At 40.9% G+C, this 19,492-nt stretch overlaps 3 protein-coding genes across 7 annotated transcripts in view; 1 reads left to right on the top strand and 2 right to left on the bottom strand.

Annotated features, from left to right (window-relative positions):
- copb2 (COPI coat complex subunit beta 2) overlaps positions 1 to 4,581 on the bottom strand; it is a 15,762-nt gene extending 11,181 nt beyond the window's left edge. For both annotated transcript variants that reach the window (XM_076295026.1, XM_076295027.1), the window contains exons 1-10: positions 4,465 to 4,581; positions 3,422 to 3,559; positions 3,245 to 3,331; positions 3,029 to 3,155; positions 2,754 to 2,902; positions 2,151 to 2,297; positions 1,953 to 2,052; positions 1,440 to 1,582; positions 863 to 1,062; positions 326 to 436 (exon numbers count right to left, since the gene is read on the bottom strand). In XM_076295026.1, coding sequence (XP_076151141.1) covers positions 326 to 436; positions 863 to 1,062; positions 1,440 to 1,582; positions 1,953 to 2,052; positions 2,151 to 2,297; positions 2,754 to 2,902; positions 3,029 to 3,155; positions 3,245 to 3,331; positions 3,422 to 3,559; positions 4,465 to 4,467 — 1,205 coding nt within the window. In that variant the 5' untranslated portion in view covers positions 4,468 to 4,581. The remainder of the gene's footprint in view (positions 1 to 325; positions 437 to 862; positions 1,063 to 1,439; positions 1,583 to 1,952; positions 2,053 to 2,150; positions 2,298 to 2,753; positions 2,903 to 3,028; positions 3,156 to 3,244; positions 3,332 to 3,421; positions 3,560 to 4,464) is intronic.
- Positions 4,582 to 6,389: 1,808 nt separating this feature from the next.
- LOC143134560 (flavin reductase (NADPH)-like) lies at positions 6,390 to 14,202 on the bottom strand. Its single transcript, XM_076295025.1, has 5 exons — positions 14,104 to 14,202; positions 13,767 to 13,925; positions 13,165 to 13,366; positions 12,204 to 12,368; positions 6,390 to 6,621 (listed from the first exon to the last, which is right to left on the bottom strand). Exons 2-5 carry the CDS (start codon positions 13,899 to 13,901, stop codon positions 6,476 to 6,478), a joined length of 648 nt encoding a protein of 215 aa, XP_076151140.1. The 5' UTR covers positions 13,902 to 13,925; positions 14,104 to 14,202; the 3' UTR covers positions 6,390 to 6,475.
- Positions 14,203 to 15,361: 1,159 nt separating this feature from the next.
- armc6 (armadillo repeat containing 6) lies at positions 15,362 to 19,016 on the top strand. 4 transcript variants are annotated; one of them, XM_076296006.1, is made up of 8 exons: positions 15,362 to 15,446; positions 15,704 to 15,869; positions 15,952 to 16,034; positions 16,220 to 16,796; positions 17,041 to 17,186; positions 17,396 to 17,527; positions 17,858 to 17,995; positions 18,276 to 19,016. In XM_076296006.1, exons 2-8 carry the CDS (start codon positions 15,749 to 15,751, stop codon positions 18,486 to 18,488), a joined length of 1,410 nt encoding a protein of 469 aa, XP_076152121.1. In that variant the 5' UTR covers positions 15,362 to 15,446; positions 15,704 to 15,748; the 3' UTR covers positions 18,489 to 19,016. The 4 variants fall into 4 exon arrangements, with proteins under 4 accessions (XP_076152121.1, XP_076152120.1, XP_076152122.1 ...); XM_076296005.1 differs by having other exon boundaries at positions 15,410 to 15,446; positions 15,738 to 15,869; XM_076296007.1 differs by lacking the exon at positions 15,362 to 15,446 and adding an exon at positions 15,454 to 15,568.
- The last annotated feature ends 476 nt before the right edge of the window (positions 19,017 to 19,492 follow it).

Here is a 19,492-nt window from a genome sequence, read left to right as displayed (position 1 = left end):
AAACAAACGCGATCCCTGTGGACAGTCCAGGCTCCAAAAACAGCAACAAAAACAACCTGGGCAAACCTAGCCCATAAAACATAACAAACTGTTCCAACAAATCACAGACGAGATGCTCGATTAGGAGAGTTTCAATTGCACGGGAGGGAGGGGGAGGAAGTAGCGAGGTAGTTCTCTGTTTTGTTTGAATGTCAACAGAAGTGACGTTACCCAGCATCGCTTAGAGCACCTTTAACGTGATTTAGTAAAATGCTGCCAGTCTTTCACAAGACAAGCTAGAAGAACTTGTGGAGGTCACATTGGACACCTGAGACGCAGTACTTACTCTGAGGAGTCGTGGGCCCAGACAAACTCCTGTGCTGACCCGAAGCTCTTGTTCCTCAGAGCCATGGCTGTGTAGATGATGTACTCTCCGTCTCCACACACCACAACAAACCTGAGGACACACACAGGCCAGAGGAGGGGTCACACCCACTATGCTACACCAGGGCCATGAGAGCAGAGGGGTGCGTTCAAATGTGCAAGCATAGGCCAAGGTTTACAGCAACCGTTTTCTGCTCGTTTTGCGTTCACCACAAACGTTTACGAACACTTTTGCAAATCAGCTGAGGAGAATGAACATACAGGAGTGCTGGAAAAAGGTTTACCGTGATGGAATGTTTTCACAAAACAGTTTTAACAGTTCAAAGAAAACTTGTTTGCCATGAATGTTTACGTCTGTTCAAAGAATTTGAACGCACCGCAGGAACATCTTATCTTACTCATATACAAAATTATGAAGTAATGTTTTAGTAATGGCAATGTATCTGAATGGTGACTAATGAAATGGCAGATGCTAGTTGTGTGGTTCCCATGAACTCGCCTGCCGTTGGGGTTGTGCTGGATGGTCTGAGGGTAGATCTCACAGCTGCCCATGTCTTTGACAGCCAGAGGAAGTCTCTCGCCGTCCTTAATCTCCGTGTCCCCCATGGCCTTCAGGTTGGCCTGCTGCACCTCCGAGTGTTTGGCCCAGATAATCTTTCCATTGGTGTCCATGGACATGGCTGGCTCCTCACGACCCAGCTAGATCAAACCAAAAGACAAGAGAAGACCCATAAGCCCAGTGCAATTTCAGTTCTCCAAAAAACAATGCAGAAACAAGATAATGACTGAAAATGATGAACATGTAAGAAAGGCAGCTATTGTGTTATTTGATATTTCTGAAATGCATGACACCTCATAGCCTTAAAAATCACATGTATACTATACAGCTATACAGACCACACATGTATACTATACAGCCATAATTGACATAATGGCACTACTTCTAGATCTACAAGTTGTTTAACTCTAAGCTGGCTACTTGTGTACATACTGTAGAAAGTTTACTGCCATCTCTGAAGGGTCAAGTTAACTAAAGGTGTCTGACATTGTCAACAAATGCAACTGCCGGACATTACCTTGATGATGATGCTCCCTTCATCATAGCCCAAGGCCACGTTGTTGGAGCCACGCAGGCCACACACGCACCACACACGCTCCATGCCATAGTTCAGCGTGCTCTCCAGGCGGTACGTACTGGAATGCCAGATACGCACCGTGCCTTTGGGGGAAGAGACGAGACCACACAGATATCAGGTCAGCACCAAGGGGACAAAGTTGTTTGTGTGACAATGTGAGAGAGACAGACACAGAGAGAGAGAGAGAGGACTGTGTGTGTGTGTGTTGATTGGACCATAAACGGCCACAGCAACTTTTCTATTATTGTGTTACATGTTCCAAATGTAAAGCACTTTGAGCTGCATTCTGTGTATGAAAGGTGCAATACAAAGGTGCTATACAAATATTAAATTATTATTAATGTGTGCATGTGTGTGTGAGAGAGAGAGAGAGAGAGAGAGAGAGAGAGAGAGAGAGAGAGAGAGAGAGAGAGAGAGAGAGAGAGAGAGAGAGAGAAGAGAGTGCAAACACACCATCCTCTGAGCCTGTGATGATGATGGGCAGCTCTGGGTGGAAGCTCACACAGGACACGTTCTGAGCATGGCCCTCCAAAGTCTGCACACAGGTCTTATTCTGTGGAGAGAGAGGAGGCAGGATGGGGGCATTTTAATACATGCAAGAGATGGAAATTCAGTCTGACCATTTGACCTGATGAAGGCAGGACACCTCACCTGGTAGTCCCAGATCTTCACCAGTCTGTCATCTGCCCCTGATATCAGGTAGGGCTTGTCTCCTCCGCTGTAGTAGTCTATGCAGTTCACTCCTTTCTCGTGGCCCTCCAGCGTGAAGTTAGGGGAGTTGGAGCCCAGCTGCCATACCTTCAACACATGACACAGGCAGACACTGAGCACCCCTTACATACTCAACCACTCATCCTGCAACATCACCGATTGGAAGAGAAAGAAATAGAGGCATGTCGTTTTTTGCATCCACACATTTCACCTCTCAGTCCATATCGCACTCATGCACTTCGCTGGCATACTGACATGGACATTTTCGCTCGTTTTGAATAGTTTTTGTAAAATAAATAAGTAAAAGTTGACCCTTCTATACTTGTCCTCCTTTGATCTGGTTATGGCCTTTGAGCCAGGCCGTAACATGCACACACACACACAGGTTCACATTACTTTCATAATACACACGCAAATATACTGTACGCACTTGAATAAAAAAGGATGTGTAACTGACATATAGTCCAGCAGAAACACACACACAAACACACACAAAGTAAGTTCTGAAGTGCTGGGCTCGCATGGTGCTCCTTCATGAAGTACCTTAATGGTTCTATCCAGGGAAGCACTGGCAAACTGGTTGTTGTCTTTCGGGTTGATGACGATCTGCATGACGTAATGTGTGTGGCCCTCAAACACCTGACTGCACGTCCACTTCTTATCCCAGTCCCAGAGCTTGATGAGCATGTCATCTTGAGATGCGGAGAGGAGAAAAACAGAATTAAGCCTTAAAAATCTGCAAAACCTCTGATAAAAGAGGCTAATGGCAGCAGTTAACAGCACGTCTGATTTCTGATGTTGCTTTCTTTTGTACCTACCGCTGCTAGTGAGGATGTAAGGCTGTGTGGGGTGGACAGCGATGCAGCGGATGTAGTCAGAGTGTGCCTCAAACATGTGAACACGCTCCAGTGTGTTGTAGTTAAATACACGAATTTGCATGTCATCCTAAAAAACAAACCCAACAATAACAATGAGAAACCACACAAAAAATAACTCAAAATGTAATGAACATAACCACAAAGAAAACAACTTACTGCCCCAGTAATGACCCAGTTTTTCCTGGCAACAAACTTGGATGCTCGCACAGGTAAATCACAGACCTCAAAGGTCTTCACCAGGGTCTGGAAAACAGGTGCCACACACATTAAATACATAGGTAACAACTATTAAATGGAGTGCAGGGAATGGGTAAACGGGAGTACAGAACTCACTTGTGTTTCGTGGTTCCAGACGCACACGCTGCCATTGTAAAGGCTCGCCAACATCCATGGTTCAGTCGGGTGTAGGTCAACGCTCTTGACGCGGTCTGACCGGGCCGTTAGCTTGCGCTTGATGTCCAGCCGGAGAGGCTAGAAAACAGGCATACTTCACTCAATATAATAATCACACATACGACAGTAACAGCATCAAAGTGCATGGTATAAGCGTACTAGAAGCCTGTGATTTAATCGCGGATACATAGGCTAAATTATATTCCTAATGGCCAAATATTGGAAAACAGTCGTGTTTGTGTTTCAAGACGAATCATAGCAATGAAATATTGCATTATAACAGTGAAACATTGCATTATTTCACCCAAACATGCCAGAACTATACAGACGAAGGGACACGATCACTATCACAAACGTAATGATACTATTTGCCACCGTGGTAAAAAGCGAGTCACTGCGTTTATGAAATACACTGGCTAAGTGACGTGTCGCCAGCTAGCAATACTACTGACTTTAACGTTACACTGCCAATTTAGATATTTGTGGAGGCTGCAAACATCCGATGATTAAACGAAACTCACTTGACTTTATAGGAGATTTCAGGGAAATGTTCATGTGGTTAAGACAAGGGCAATTAGCGAAAAAGTTAGAAGAAACAGGCTAGTGAACCCTTAAACCTTCGTTAGCTAAAATGAGAACACTAGCAAGCAACCTAGTTGACAATACAGAACGTAGCCAGCTAATGTTTTGGCATTGATCAAGGTTAACAAATGTACTATTGGTGCAGAAAACATTCTGAGTTTGATATTACAAAATCCAACTTTATCTGACCATGTCGGAAATCATAGTTTCAGAACAGCAAAGTGCGGCTAAGTTGGTCTGCTAGCTAGCTAGGGTCTTCAACGTAAGCCAGGGTTAGCCCAATCAAATGAAATGAGCTAACTTAGCTAACATGGCAAACCTTTACACATCATCGTGGAGTCAACAATGTCAAGTCTTTGCATATTATACATATAATCTAAAGCAGTATTGTCTTGTCTTACCATGATTCCTTTGCAATGCTCGTCTCCTTTCAGTCAAAATGGTGTATAATCACATTCGTCAGCTTTCGGCAGTCGTACCCCCGATTTTTTCCAATGGACAACTAAATGTGACGTGGAACTTCCTGAAACCAGCTAGGAAGTGGTGACGTGCCATAGGATTTAATACTGATATGGTAGTAGGCCTAAAACAGCTTAAAATGTCTCTGGTAGGGGCCACTGACCATGGAGGTTAGAAACTGATTCATGGTGCCAATACAACTCTCAACGATTATATTTATTCTTTGGTAGTAGAAAAAAATAGGCTAAATCTACTGTCGTTTGCAAGAGGAGAAGACAATTTGACTTCATTTGAAAAACTGTAGACCTGTCACACCAAATGTTTCACTTAAATAAAGCCCATTGGTTATCAGCATACAGATATCTAATAGGTTAAATAAATACATAAAGGCTACACATTAATTCGCATAAAACATGTACTTTTTTTCTAAATCAGTGCCATTTGGTGTGACAGGTGAAGTCAGGTGAAGTCAGGTTATTTGGGACACTTTTTGGTAGATCACAAAAAACCTTACAATTCAGAAGAGTACTAGGTGATACCTTTTTAACTTCATATGAGTATCTTCTATATTTCTATAAAGAAAATATGCTGCCAAATGAAATATTTTTTTTTAGCTTTGGGCCGTCAAAGACATTAGGACACCCTGCCTCACTCTGATGGCATGTTCAGGTAAAATGGGACAGCCAGTTATGGCCATGGGAAACACATACAGCTACATGCTAATAGCTACATAGCATAATCATGTTTTTTGTCTTAATTGTGACAATCATTGCATCATCTTCAATATTTTTCAATATTTTTTTAACTGACAAAACTACCATAATAATCTGTTAGCCTATATGTGTGGCACAAGGTTTTTGATTTTATGGCTCAGTGGCTTATAAACATGGCAATTTTACATAGAAAAATGTGCAATTTTAGCAGATTTTTTAGGTTTTATGTTATCATATCATCAAGGTTTTAGCTGCAGTGCCCTTATCACCATCAACAAAAATCATCATGCCAGGTGATTTTCTTGCAAGTTCTGGGTCCAGTGGTTCTTTGAATTGTAACCCCACCTATCCTTGTTATTTCAGACCAATCAAAATTATTGTTTCTAATAAAGAAAATTTGTAGTTACCATATAATAACAACTTTGTTGTCTAATATTTAAAAAGCCCAAGATGTAAAACCATATTTGCCATTTTATCTGATGTCCCAATTTACCTGACTTGACCCTAGGCTATTCATTAATGCATTCATTCATCCATCATATTAATTTAACATCATTGTCATGCAAGTGTTTGGATGTTATTACAACATTACTGTAAATAAATGTTAAATAGATTTGTTGCCAGCTTTCATGATACTCAAAAAAAGAAGCTGAATGAGCTGAGAAGATGCTGTGAACTTCATTAAGTTGAGCTTCCGTGCCTACAGGATAAATAACATCAAAGATCCGCTTTAACCCTCTCTGATAACATGTTTCAGTGTTCACATCTCATCTGAAATGTTATACTTGCAAAAATGTAGTGGTTTGGAAAACCACTTGTTCAAACAGATTGCCAAAGCCTACTGTACACACATTATTGTTGTAGCACAAGTGAACTATTTTATTTTTTTACAAAAAAACTTTCCCATAGAAAAATTATTTGGTTTTGCTGCCTATTTCATATTGCGGTGGCATTACTGTACTGTCAAAGTTGTGACCTCATTATTTTCTATTTCCAGGCCAAACAGATAGCATGTTAACATTCACATATACACTCATGAACTTATAAAGGTGATTCGAGCACTGTCTAACTGACTAGATTAGAGTCTTTTTTTGTGAGGATAATGAAGGAACAGGGCTCTTAGTCTGAGTTAACGATTGGCATTTCTCTTCATGTTCATGTTCAAATGATTTGGTCTTGGTTTTATTTTGCAGTCTGGTTCTTGAGCGAACACTGAATTACACAAAGTAACATCAACAGTTCATTTGGTGGCCATGGCGACACCCTTCTTCAGCCAAGTATTGTTGCCCAGGAGAGAAAGCATGAAGCGAGCGACGTCACCCCTGGCAACAGACTGTCCGCTGACATCAGGGACAGAGTACCCTTCATGAGTCACAATCTCTTTGTCTGTGGAGACAATAACAAAAACCTTAACATTTCATGGCTGGTTATCAGATACAGGCAGAAAATGGATATAGGCAAAGACCAGTAAAGGAGTAAATGGAGAAACAGGAATAAATATGGGAAATAACGATCAAATAAATAGGCACACAAAACGACCAGGACAAACAGAAACAATTAACATAACAATTGGAGAATCAGAATATGCAGCTACATACAGCTTTTATTGCTAAGTGATCACACAATGAATTTGTTCCTGTTGTTGGTGCCACTATGTTTATAATATACAATATAGACAGAAGACTATAAATAGACAATGTACTGCAGGTCACACCAATTCTGTTTTATGTCATAGCATAAAGCATAATAAGGTTTTCAGAGCATTTTTGCAGAAATCAGATACAGATTTTTTTCTCTCTCATTTTAAAGCTATGCATTGCAGCACTGGGAAACACGTCATGTTTGCCACAGAGGATTCCAGACAATGAGGGTGATGTTCAGACGTCACGAAGGCAGAGCAACTGCAGCGCCACACTTGAAATGGCAGTTGCCTCGCTCCCGCAAGTTTTCAAAGGAGCAGTCAGTGATTGCATGTGATTTCAAGCCCATAATATTTTTTGTCACATTCAGAAATCACGCTAGCTGTCCAGTCTGTGAGAACACTGTAAAAAACGCTCTTAGTAGGCAGCCCAGGCTTCGAAAACTGGAAACAAGCAAAGTGGGGGCGGCCTGCTCCCCCAAACGAAAAACGAAACCTTGTGTGGAGTTGGAGTTGTATGGAGGGGTGAGCTACCTCTCTGGTGTCTTTCTTTTGGTCCTGGGTTAAAATATAGTGTATAGTGTCTGGCATGTACCATGTTAAATCAGCACTGTGAGCACTATTAAAGCAGGGGGGTCAAACATAAGGCCCGGGGGCCAGATCAGGCCCGCCAGCAGGTTTCATACATGTTTACATCAGTTTTCACCCTGATGTTTTGGGTAGGAAAGGAAAATTAGAAAAAAAAGATATTCACATCAGTTGTCTTCAACAATGTGTTATAAGCAAGATATGATAAATTGATTAAACCTAGCACTACAAACCATCCCCAGGAAGGAAGAAGCAGAAAACTAACATGGAAGTAGGGTATTTCAAGAGAGAAAGAGCAGTATATGACAGCAGTACATTATTGTGTACTTATTTGCTCATAAGTGATATAATCAAACAACACTCTGATACCTATGCAGAAAAATTATAATGACAATGACAACGACGGCCCCCCACGAGATCTCATTCCAACAAATCCGGCCCACTACCTAATGAGTTTGACACCCCCGTTAAAGGAAAAAGTCTGAAGATGATGACCTCTGCTGGTGAATCAGTGAGGTGCTGTTTGCAGATATAATGGCTCTTTGGGTCAAAGTCCTTAAACATAGTTTTTCGGCCAACAGAGAACTGGTCTTCAACCGGTATCATTAAGAATTCTTCGAACCTTGGGGCTATCGTGAACCAATCAACATTTCTACCAGTTTAGAACTGAGGATGTGTTATCAACAGAGGGTGTTGTATGTATAACTGAATTGTATAATGTTATGCCCTCTCAAGTTAATTTTTTTATTTTTTGGTGACAGCTTCAAATTAATTTTCAGGTTCCCGACCAATTTATTTTTGCCCAGAATGTTCCTAACGGCTCTACATCTGGAGCAAGAACCAGAACGAAGCTGGTAATCTGTTGGTGGAAAAGGCCTTGGAAATAAAGTCTCTGAGTCAAATGAATCTTTTCTCTCTGCCTTGTGTCTCAACATGATCATGGTCAAGGTCAAGGTAAACTCTATTATCCACAAGTAGCAAATCCATGTGGTCACCATTACACACTCCATTGTTATACAGCCTACTGCATAACAATAAAAACATAAATACAAAAACATTAAAACATTTAAACATTAAAACATAAAAGGACAAGGCAAAGACAGACAAATCAGTAAACATTGAAGAAACATGACAAGCATGTGTGAATAAGTAAACTAGTTAAGTGATGATATATACAGTATGCTCATAGTTTAAAATGCCAAAGAGTTTTTAAGTCTATTGTTGTACAGTCTTGAATTTCCCCTGGGGATCAATAAAGTATCTATCTAATCTATCTGTCTAATTGCTGTAGGCACAAACGGCTTGCTGTACCTTGTGGTCCTAATTTTCCTTTGCAGGAGTCTGCCACTTGCCCTGTTGTTTATTAAGCAATTCTAATGAAGAAGGTGGGTTGAATCATTTAGAATTTGTTCTGTCTTTTTTAGACTAAGGTCATTGTACAATTGAGCTACAGCTACCTGATCAACTCCAATGATCTTACTGGCTGTTTTGACTATTCGTTGCAGTTTATTTTGGTCCTTAATATACATGTTACCAAAGGTACAAATAAGGCCAAATGATAAGACACTCTGCAATAGAGCTTTGTAAAACATCTGAACAACTGAAGAATACAGCTGTCTATTCTAAAATGATCAAGTTTCCTTAGAAAAAACATCCTCTTCTGCAACTTTTTGGACTTGCACTGTATTTTGTGCACATTCGTTAAATGTCAGTTTATTGTCTATTTCAACACCCAAATATGTGTATGTTGTGACCCGCTTGACCATATTTGAGGGTGGAACTATAATTCCCTTTTTATTAAAGTCTATGGTCATCTCCTTTGTTTTCTTCACATTAACCACAAGGAAATTGTTTGTACACCATTTAATAAAACCCTGCACCTCCCTCTCAAAGCCCTGATGCAGTATTAGACTTTACAAAACCCACTAATGCTGTATCATCAGCGTATTTAAAATAAGTGTGGTCTGAGGAGGTTGCTTGACAGTTATAAGGTTTATAAGGTGTATAGAAGAAGGGACAGAACGCACCCTTGTGGTGCCCCTGTGTTTATGGCTTTTAACAATGAGACATGAGTTGAATTTGACTTGTTGACTACGGTCGTCAGAAAGTCAATAATCCACAAAACTAATCTTGGGTTAACCCCAAGGTGTACCAATTGTTTTACCATCAGGTGGGGTTGGATTGTGTTGAAGGCAGTGGCACTGCTGAGAACACAATCTTGACAAGACTCTTTGCCTGTTCAAAGTGCTCATATATGTTGTCAGTGCATCTTTAACCCCTCTCTCTGCACGATATGCAAATTGGTTTGGGTATAAGGATGGTGTGACCTCACATAAAAGCTGTTTCAGGATTATTTTTTCAAAACATTTCATTGCTGTAGATGTTAGGGCAACAGGGATTTCGTATCACAGTCAAAAGTACCTCTCATGCCAAAGTCGTGTTTGAATTTCAGGGTGGCACAAAATCCTCTCCATAGCATCCTGACTCTCTGGTGAAATTATTTATAGCTCATATCTCTACCCAGTCTTCCCTAATCTGGAATATTTGCTTCTTCCATCCTAAGTTAAATTAGGCAGTGCTTTTTGTACTCTTATAAATAAAGAAATGGGGGCAGCCGTGGCCTACTGGTTAGCGCTTCGGACTTGTTACCGGAGGGTTGCCGGTTCGAACCCCGACCAGGCACGGCTGAAGTGCCCTTGAGCAAGGCACCTAACCCCTCACTGCTCCCCGAGCGCCGCTGTTGTTGCAGGCAGCTCACTGCGCCGGGATTAGTGTGTGCTTCACCTCACTGTGTGCTGAGTGTCAAAAGAGTATATATACTTATATACTTATACTTAAATGTTCAAAACTCAGTCTGTATGCACTAAAATAATGCATATAATTTTGGTGGGGAAAGAAATAACATCATATGATGCTGACAGAGTCAAACATTAATGTAGGTGATTACATGTAAACTGAAAGTTACATTAATGTAGGTGATTACATGTAAACTGAAGTTGAACTAACTATTTTTTTTGTCTTGGATTTAGAAAACTGGGGCCGTATTCACAAAGCCTTTTATCTTACCACTAGAGTACTCCTAAATCCCACTAAAAGATTTTAGCTAGTTTTCTCCTAAAAGTTATTCACAAAGCCTCTCAGACCTACTCTCAGTAAGAAAAAAAATTGCCAACTCCTAAACTAAACTAAGAGTGAGTCTTCGTTGCTATGGTTGATGTCATTACACATGCACAAGCTTGATTGAAGTGACCACCTTGATTGGCTGATGATTATAAAGCTGTAATGATGCCAACTGCCAAAAAAAAAGCTCAACGAAAAAGAAGAAGGGTTCACTGGCCTGTTCTTCTTCTTGTTAGTTTTTTTTTGACAGTTTGCAAACGGAGTGCATTACCACCACCATCTGCTGGACTGAGGTGTAATGGCAAGTGTACCCTGTAGCCTCGTTCTTGCCGCCGGGTGAATAAGGCGAATACGGCCCCTGAACATTTGTCAATATGGCGTCTGCGTGGACAGAAACTTTTGGTGTTGCACGGACGGTCCTGTGCAGGATATTTCCCTGTAGGACTTTGCCATTGTAAGGAGGCCATTGCCCTGCCCTTTAAACTAATAAAGCAGGTCATGAAATTATATGAAAGTGCACTCTGGACCTGTCTTGGAGATTTACATAGACACAATGGCCTCTTTCTTAGTTCAGGCTAAAAGCTTATCAGTTCTCTGACAAACGTACCACTACTGCTTTCAGTTGAACTCTTTATATTACTGGACAGTGCAGAAGCAAGGCATTAGCCTACATGAGATTCCATGTTATTAATAAGTCATGTGGCCCGAGTTGTAGGTAGCGGGAAGCTACGTCAAGGCTTGGGCGAGATGATCACATGCAACCAGTGTTAAATTCTGATCTATCAATCTTTTATTAATTAACTTCGGCCTGACTCAGCCCACTTTGTGCAACTGACTTCGCTCTGGCCACAGTGTGCATGCACCGTCGGCAAAATACGCTGTCAAACTTGCACCCTTTATGTAATAGATTGATCAAAATTGAGTTATCAGTGACAATGCCATTTTTGAGTGTGAAAAAGTCACTCACAAAGACTTGACGCACTGGAACCAGACAAGGCAAGAAGCAATTGGACTTTTATGTAGATGCTCTCTACCGAGGAGAGGACTGTATGCTGGTGAGCTGGCTTAATCATTAATAAAGGTATTGTGGATAATTTTGCATGTAATAATATATGTCAGGTCACAAGGACACAGACAACAATGTATGAACCAAATCATTTCAACAACAATTTATAACGTTGCATTTATATAGTGTTTTTTCAGGGCTCCCAAAGCGCTTTCATTTTACAAATTAATCGAATAATTTCTTTACATACAGTGGAGGAAAAATCGCACGATGCTGCAGTAAAATGTGTTTTGGTTCTGCTCATGCTCTCGTTAAGGGGGGTATGCCCTTGTTTTTGGTTTTGTTTGGCTACTGGCTAGGCTGAAAATGTGTAACACTGAGTGAGAGCCCCTTGACAAATAGTGCCATTTCAATGGTATGAAAGAAAAGTCTGTTCTGCTCCATGGCTGTTACGCACCACAAGACAAGACACAAGTATCTTTGAGAGACCAAGTGACTTTTGAAAAACAACAAGCACGAGAATATCACACTGAGTTTCAACTGCCTCCAATCACGATTCATAAGCAGACTTAATCTTTTGGTGCTGTAACATAGCCTACTATTGATCCACCATACCTGTTTCAGGTGCATTCCCGAGTCCAGGAGGTCGAACGACTGTCCAGTTGATGTCCTCAGTCTTCTTCAAAATGCCCTCCATTTCATGCATGTTAGTGAGCACACTCCGGATCATTGGAATCAGCATGTTACGGATGAAAAATGGAGCAGTGTCTGAAGATCCAGCTGCAATTCAAATACATGTGGTTAAGCTGTGGTAGAATCGACATACATAAAGTAGCTCTCATCGTTTCTCTGAGGCCTTCATTTACGTTCAGTGTGCTGTGCATCATGGTCCCATTCTGTACCAGAAAGGAACTATGAACCTTATATGTACCCATGATACCTTAAAGGCTACTGTATGTGAAAGTAGCCAACATTGTATTTATTCAAAGACAGCCAGCATATACTCACTACACAAATGTTAACTGTATTCAAGTCAAACTCACACATGTTAGATATAATCTAATTTAAAATATTAGAAAAGTGAAAACAGGCAGTCAAACTAGACCAGTTACACTAGAATCCATCACTGTCACATCACTCAGGCCTCATCTATGGGACTACAGATGACATTCACTCTAGCCTTACAGTACCTATGCTAAAGGAAAGTTTGGAGAAATCATTGGTTACCAAAAATGATATACTGATTTTCAGCCTGCAGTATGCTTTAATGTTTTTTTTTACTTCTTTAGGACAGCATTATGAAATAGCAGTAATAGACCTATAATGGGTATCTACACAGTTCTCTGCATATCAGATGTCCTCAGAATTCACACCACCGTAACTGTCTGGCAGCCTATAGCCTAATTGGATCCCAGTTCTTTTACCCTGGCACTGTGTGTTCACATTTCACCCGCCCAGCTTTAATTAAGAGGAATTGGTAATTCACATATACAACAAAAGCTGAGCTTGTGAGACTTTGTGTTATAGTACCAAGGCATCATTTTGGAAAAAAGAATACTAGTTTTTTATCACTCACGGGCAGTATACCAGGAAGTCATGGTGATGACACGATTGATTTTGGCCTCTCTCATGGCACTGAGGGTGGCATTCATTGACTGGGTGTAGCCTGTGACTCCAGAGAAAAATGATGTGGGGAAACCAAGACAGGAGAGCACTGCATCATGGCCCTGGAAGTGTGGCTTCAGGCTGTCCTCCGAGAAGATATTTCCCTCCACGACCTAGAGATGAATAAGACATAATGAGTCAGAGAGCTGATCTCTGAATAGCTGATCTCATTGCAGTTTAACATCGCTCAAAATACTACATCCAGTGGGCCTATTATGCTTATGACAGATACTTTTGTCTAAGCTACCCACAAACACTTATTTGCTTCAAATAAAGTCGAAAAGCCAACATAAGCATAATGGTAATAATAACAGCAATGCCAATAATAATAGCAATATCAAATATCAACAATGAACACTCAACAAATTAATAGACAACCTGGATAGTGTTTGTCCCAGATTTCTTTAACTGAAAATGAAATGTAGCAGCAAATCGAGAGATATTGGAACAATTGTGGGCTATGTGCCCAGATAGTCAAAAGAGAAATAGATTGTGTGAAGCCAAAATCGTTACCTTCAGGTTCTCATGTGACACTGTCATTTTGCCTGGGTTCCTCACCACAGCTGTAACGGCGTGCCCTTGTTGCAGTGCCTGGTTTACTAGGTGCTGCCCCGTCTGACCAGTACCACCCAATACGACAAGCTTCATCTTTAACTCTATTATTCGTTTGTTCTGCAAAAAAAAAAGAAATTTGGGGATTTGTTAATCAGTTGTCACGTAGATCGTTCTGTTAGTTCCCTTGACATGCATCGAAAACGAAACTATCTCATAGGTGTTTTTGAGGACATATCATTGAAATCCCTGTTGGTAAAAACGGGAGGCTAACTATCAACAGCAGTGTCATACGTACCTCATACAGGAAAGGACGATATTGGGTTTTGCTTATCTTGATGGACACATGGACACAGCGCAAACACCTAACACTATAAACACATAGCCTATGACTTACCAAACCAAACCCATCTTCAAAACGTCACGCAATGCTTTCTGCCACCTTTCGTGCTGGGTCCTAAAGGTCCTAAGGTTCCTTCACAAGTCACTGTCACGAATCACTTGCCTTAAATGCAAATGTGATATTCAAATAATTCATGAAATATTCATACAATACAGTGTCGGCAATTATTTTTAAGAGAAGCAGCAAAGTAATCTAACATTTTTGGATTTTTTTTTGTTATGGTGGGACTTTGCAGAAGCCTTTGTCCAAAGCGACACACAAATACAAAAGCAACATAATATTTAAAATATAACAGGGAACAGATTAGAATGTTGGTCAAACTATAATAAGGAGAATAGCAATAATAAACAACAATGTCAATTCAATAGCCTAAATAGCCTAATAAAATAAGCAATGAAAATGAGGGGGAAAGCAAATCAATCAACAGCCTAATATAAAAAACAATGACATGGTAAGACTAAGGAGAATATCAATAATAAACAACCATGTCAAATTAATCAACAGCCTAATGGAAATAAAACAATATTATACAAACCATAACGCATAAGAAGCGCTTAAAGAACTAAGTGCATGTTGAACAGGAATGTCTTTAGACCACTCTTAAACGACCCAAAACTACCACAGGAACGGAGACTCCACACTGGGCAACACATTCCACCAGCATGGAACCACTTTTTAAATTACATTTCAGGCCTAAATGATACAATGTTAGTTGGGCTACTGGGACCTGGTGCTTTGGTTTGTAAACAACTGTTTGTTTGGAGTAGCCTAGGCCAATGACATTTTAAAATTATATTTTAATTTTCAATTTTCACTTGTTTCTAGATGCATACCAGTAGTATTTTTTTGCAAATAGCTTCTTTGACTTTATAATACAATATATATATATATATATATATATATATATATATTTTCACTGTATTTTGAATAAATGACCTAGCCTGACGAGCGATTTCTAGGCTATAAATGACCAGCTTCGACCATCTGAACAAGATAAAGAAGCCAGTGCACAGAGGAACCTTTATTAGTATGTGTGTTGTACTACACCGGCTGTATTTATGTGCAGGACGTGAGTGCGTAACTTCGATTCACAAATGATAAATAGTAGTAAAACGTGCGCAGTGGGTTATCAAGCGCCAGTATACCGTACTTTGGTAACACTTTTTACGTAGCCCCTACTCTTTGCTTCAAAGCGGCGGCACAGACAGCACTACCCCAGCCCATGCCTCACACTGCCGGTGAGTATTGTTGAAACGTAGAGACGCATCTTTGAAGCATTAAAGCACTGACAAATCACAAAGTACTAGACAGAACAAAGGTGGTGAACTAAGGTCGCTGACGATTGCTATGACAACGAAACGTAAGCTAACGTAAGCTTGTTTTATTAGCTGGGGTCCCTCCCTGTTAGGCCTATATTATTTTGCCCAATCATAGTCTATTTTTTATTGTAGCCTGTTTATACAGCGTTATTACAAGACCAATTGTGTTTTTGCAGTTTTCAGCTAAACCAGATATTACTAACCCAATAGTAATAGGCAAGATGGACAAACGCAGGATAACACAAGAGACATTCGACGCCGTCGTCAGGGAAAATATTGATGACTTCGAGATGGACGCCGACGATGCATTGAAAGAGGCCATCGAGCAGTTTGAGTCCCAGGGTACAGAGATCTTGACATAAACATTGAGGATAGCCCGACCAGGTCACAAACTGTCCTTAACCAATGTAAACTATCGTTTCAGGTGTGGATCTCAGTAACATAGTTAAAGCAGTGCCTAATTCCTCCGACAACAACTCAGGTGATCAGACACACGAGGTCCTCCAGGTACGCCGTTGCATTTTTATATTAGTGGATGAGAGAGGTCATGGGTTGGAACATGTAAAGTAATTTCTCACTTACATTTATGCAACATTGACATGCATAGGTTGGAATATAAATCAGAACAGGCACTAGTCTGTCCTCTATTTATTCAAAGAAACTTATATCTGTCACTAATTTTCTCTGGAAAGGTGCTGGAATCGCTCAGACTTGCAACTCTGGCACCTTCACTGCCAGCTGACATCACAGAAGACCTTACACGCTTCACTAAACAGTGCTCTCTCGGGTTTGCCCAAAGGCACTTAGCTGCCCAGAAGGATGCCTACCCTACAATCCTTTCCTGCTGCCTGAAGTTGCTAGATAATGACACTGCTGCCCTACCGTCTGCCCTTTCCGCCCTCTCATCTCTGACTGATGGGCAGCCGGACCTACTAGATGAGCAGGGGCGGAACTTCCTTGTGAAGGCCCTGGATGAGCATAAGGAAGACCCTAATCTTACATGCCTGGGGGTGCGCACGGTGCGCCACTGCTGCCTGAAGCACGAACAGAACCGACAAGACCTGGTGAAGGCTGGCGTGCTGGCGCGGCTCACTGGGGCAATCACACGCCACGTCGGGCGCGCTGAGGTGGTTCGGGAGGCCTGCGCTGCTCTCAGGATGATGATGTTTGACGATGATGTCCGTGTGCCGTTCGGACATGCTCATGAACACGCCAAAATGATTGTCCTGGAACACAGTGGCTTAAAAATCATAATTCAGGCAGCTAAAGGTATGTTCACACACCTGGGGGACTGCCCATAAGGAAGGTCTGTCTCTCAGTAGCATTACAGAAAGAACTACCTGCTATTTTCATTGAACTCGGTGGAAAAGGTGTAACTGTGGATCTGATCATAGGCTGTATCCACAAGTCAAGTCTTGCCTTTGTTAACAACATTGTTGTTGTGGAGCATTAAACCATGGCATTTTTGGAGTGCCCTTCTAGTTGCAAATATGCTGCTGTTTTTTGTTTGCAGAACACCCTCAGAATACCCCAGTCCTGAGTGAGCTGTGTGCCACACTGTCTCGACTCGCTGTGAGGAACGAGTTCTGTCAGGACATAGTGGACCTGGGAGGCTTGAAGTTTATGATAGACCTTCTGGCTGATAGCTTGGATTCCAAGGTGAGAAAAAGACGTTAAGTTTCTCATGGCTTTTTCCATATATTGTTAGTGCTTTACCTTTTTTGCCTTACAGTTGGGGTAGATGCTATTAAGTGTGTGTGTGTGTGTGAGAACTGGTTATTTGAGAACCTGTGACCTTTTAGGTCTTAAATGTAATCTTTTTGTGCTACCTTGTGTTTTTTCTAAAACATTTTTTAATTTGTTAACAGGAACTTGTAAGGCAGGTCTTTAGTGCCATCAAAGCTATAGCAGGAAATGATGATGTCAAGGATGGTGTTGTTGATGCGGGATGTGTGGAGCTCATCGTCATGGCAATGAACAGACATATGTCAAATGCACAGGTGCTTGTCGTCGGATGGAATCTCAGACATGAATTTGGATTGATTTGTAATCTCTATATTGCAAATATAACCACTGTATTGTTTTTGTATAGAATGGCATATCATATAGAATAACTTATATAACATGTTGAATAATGTATTGTTCTGTAATGAATGCATTTCCAAAATGTCTGGATGACCACCTTAAAGGTGCATATGCAATTGAAGTATTTCATTACTTGTTCAATATACCATGTCGGAACTTGGGATTTGCTATCTTCTCTTAAACCATGGACCAGCCGACCGATTTCCATTTAGCTGATACTTGTTTGTGTTGTTCACCTGAAACAGGTGTGTGATCAGGGCTGTGCAGCCTTGTGTGTTGTGGCACTACGAAAACCCAAGAACTGTAAAGTGATCATGGAGAATGGGGGTGCCCTTGCTGCACTACAGGCTATGAGGACCCACCCAGGAGTAGTCAATGTACAGGTCAGATAGCGATGTCCTTTCATTTACAAATGGATATTGCCCATCAGGTTGTCTGGTTCAGAACACTTGAATTAACTTAGTGAAGCTCTTTTTCAGAAAACATCTGAATGAACTGATATGCATTATCCACTGTCATTTGAGTCCATTTCTGAACACTTTGTATGATAAACAACAGACAAAGTATAGATTGATGTGATGTAAGTTATCAGGCTTGTATCATGCAGCACATTTCCTGATGTCCCATAAGCGTAATCAGTATTTTATTGGTTCAATTGTGCAGAAGCAGTCATGTATGCTGTTGAGGAACCTGGTCTCCCGCAATAGGGACTTCAACCAGCCAATCTTGGAGATGGGTGCGGAAGCCCTGATTCGCCAAGCACTTGCCAGTCACCAAGACTGTGGAGACGTGGGCAGGGCTGCCCTCCGAGACCTCGGCTGCCCAGTTGAGCTTCGAGAGCTGTGGACAGGTCAGAAAGGCAGCCTCTCACACTGATGAAGGGGAGATCTGAGGGACGTCTCATGGAGAACAAGCATCTGTGATTGAGGCTGTCTCATCCCACCAAACCATACTGAGGCCGAAGCAGCTCAGACTTCAGAGCACTCTGTGTAGTCTGAATCTAGAATTGTAACCTTTCACGGTTAAAAAGGACATTACCACAACTTGTTGAAGGTATATTTTTTGTCTTCATTGTTATATTAGTTGTTTCTTTAAAGGTTGAAAGTGCCCATGCAACACTGATATTTTATGTCTGTGATTAATGTGTGTGGTTTATTATTTATTGGGTTGCTTTTGAATTCATGGTGACCCAGTCCTGTGCAACACTGTAGACATTCTTGACCAATCCTAGAAATTAAATATCTTTTTTTATCATGTTTTTTAAGTGCACTTATTGTCATTCATTTTTTCTTTTACTTAAATCCATAACCTGCAGTTTACAGCTAGTAAAGTCATATGATAAGGCCAATTGTGTCATTCCAGCATGTTTCACACTTACTAAAATAAACTAGTATTTATCTGAAACGTGTAACTACTCAGTTTTGCTCTTTTGTGTCTACTTTATTCATACCATACTTGGAAATCTAATGAGGGGGTAATTGCTGTGTTTTATTTCATGATCGTGTACACTGCCAGGATGAGACAGACAAGACGTGTGTAAAAATGTGTCTGGAATGGATATGTCTTGTTAGCCAGCTCTTTGAGTGCTATACTGACCGATGACAGTTGTCGCCACTGAGCAAAGAAGGAGCAAAACAGTGGCAGTTGCGACAAATATAATTTAGGCTACCGCTTCAACCATCTCTGGTAGTAGTATTATATAAAAATTCACCGAATAAATTCGATTAAGTCAGATTTTTTTAATAATCGAACTGCAATAGTCCTCAATTGCCATCGGCAAAATTTGATTATAGTCTATTATCTGTAGTTGTCGGCGTGTAAATGCGTTTATTACAGTACGTTGTAAGTTAAAACTAAAACTATAGAATGTAAAGAGTACA

This window comes from Alosa pseudoharengus, unplaced genomic scaffold, assembly GCF_046254945.1.
Source record: "Alosa pseudoharengus isolate Yale_2024_CS ecotype anadromous, Long Island Sound unplaced genomic scaffold, YU_APseudo_1.1 YU_APseudo_1.1_scf_2, whole genome shotgun sequence".
Classification (NCBI taxonomy): domain Eukaryota; kingdom Metazoa; phylum Chordata; class Actinopteri; order Clupeiformes; family Clupeidae; genus Alosa; species Alosa pseudoharengus.
This window is presented reverse-complemented; position numbering and strand designations above follow the sequence as displayed.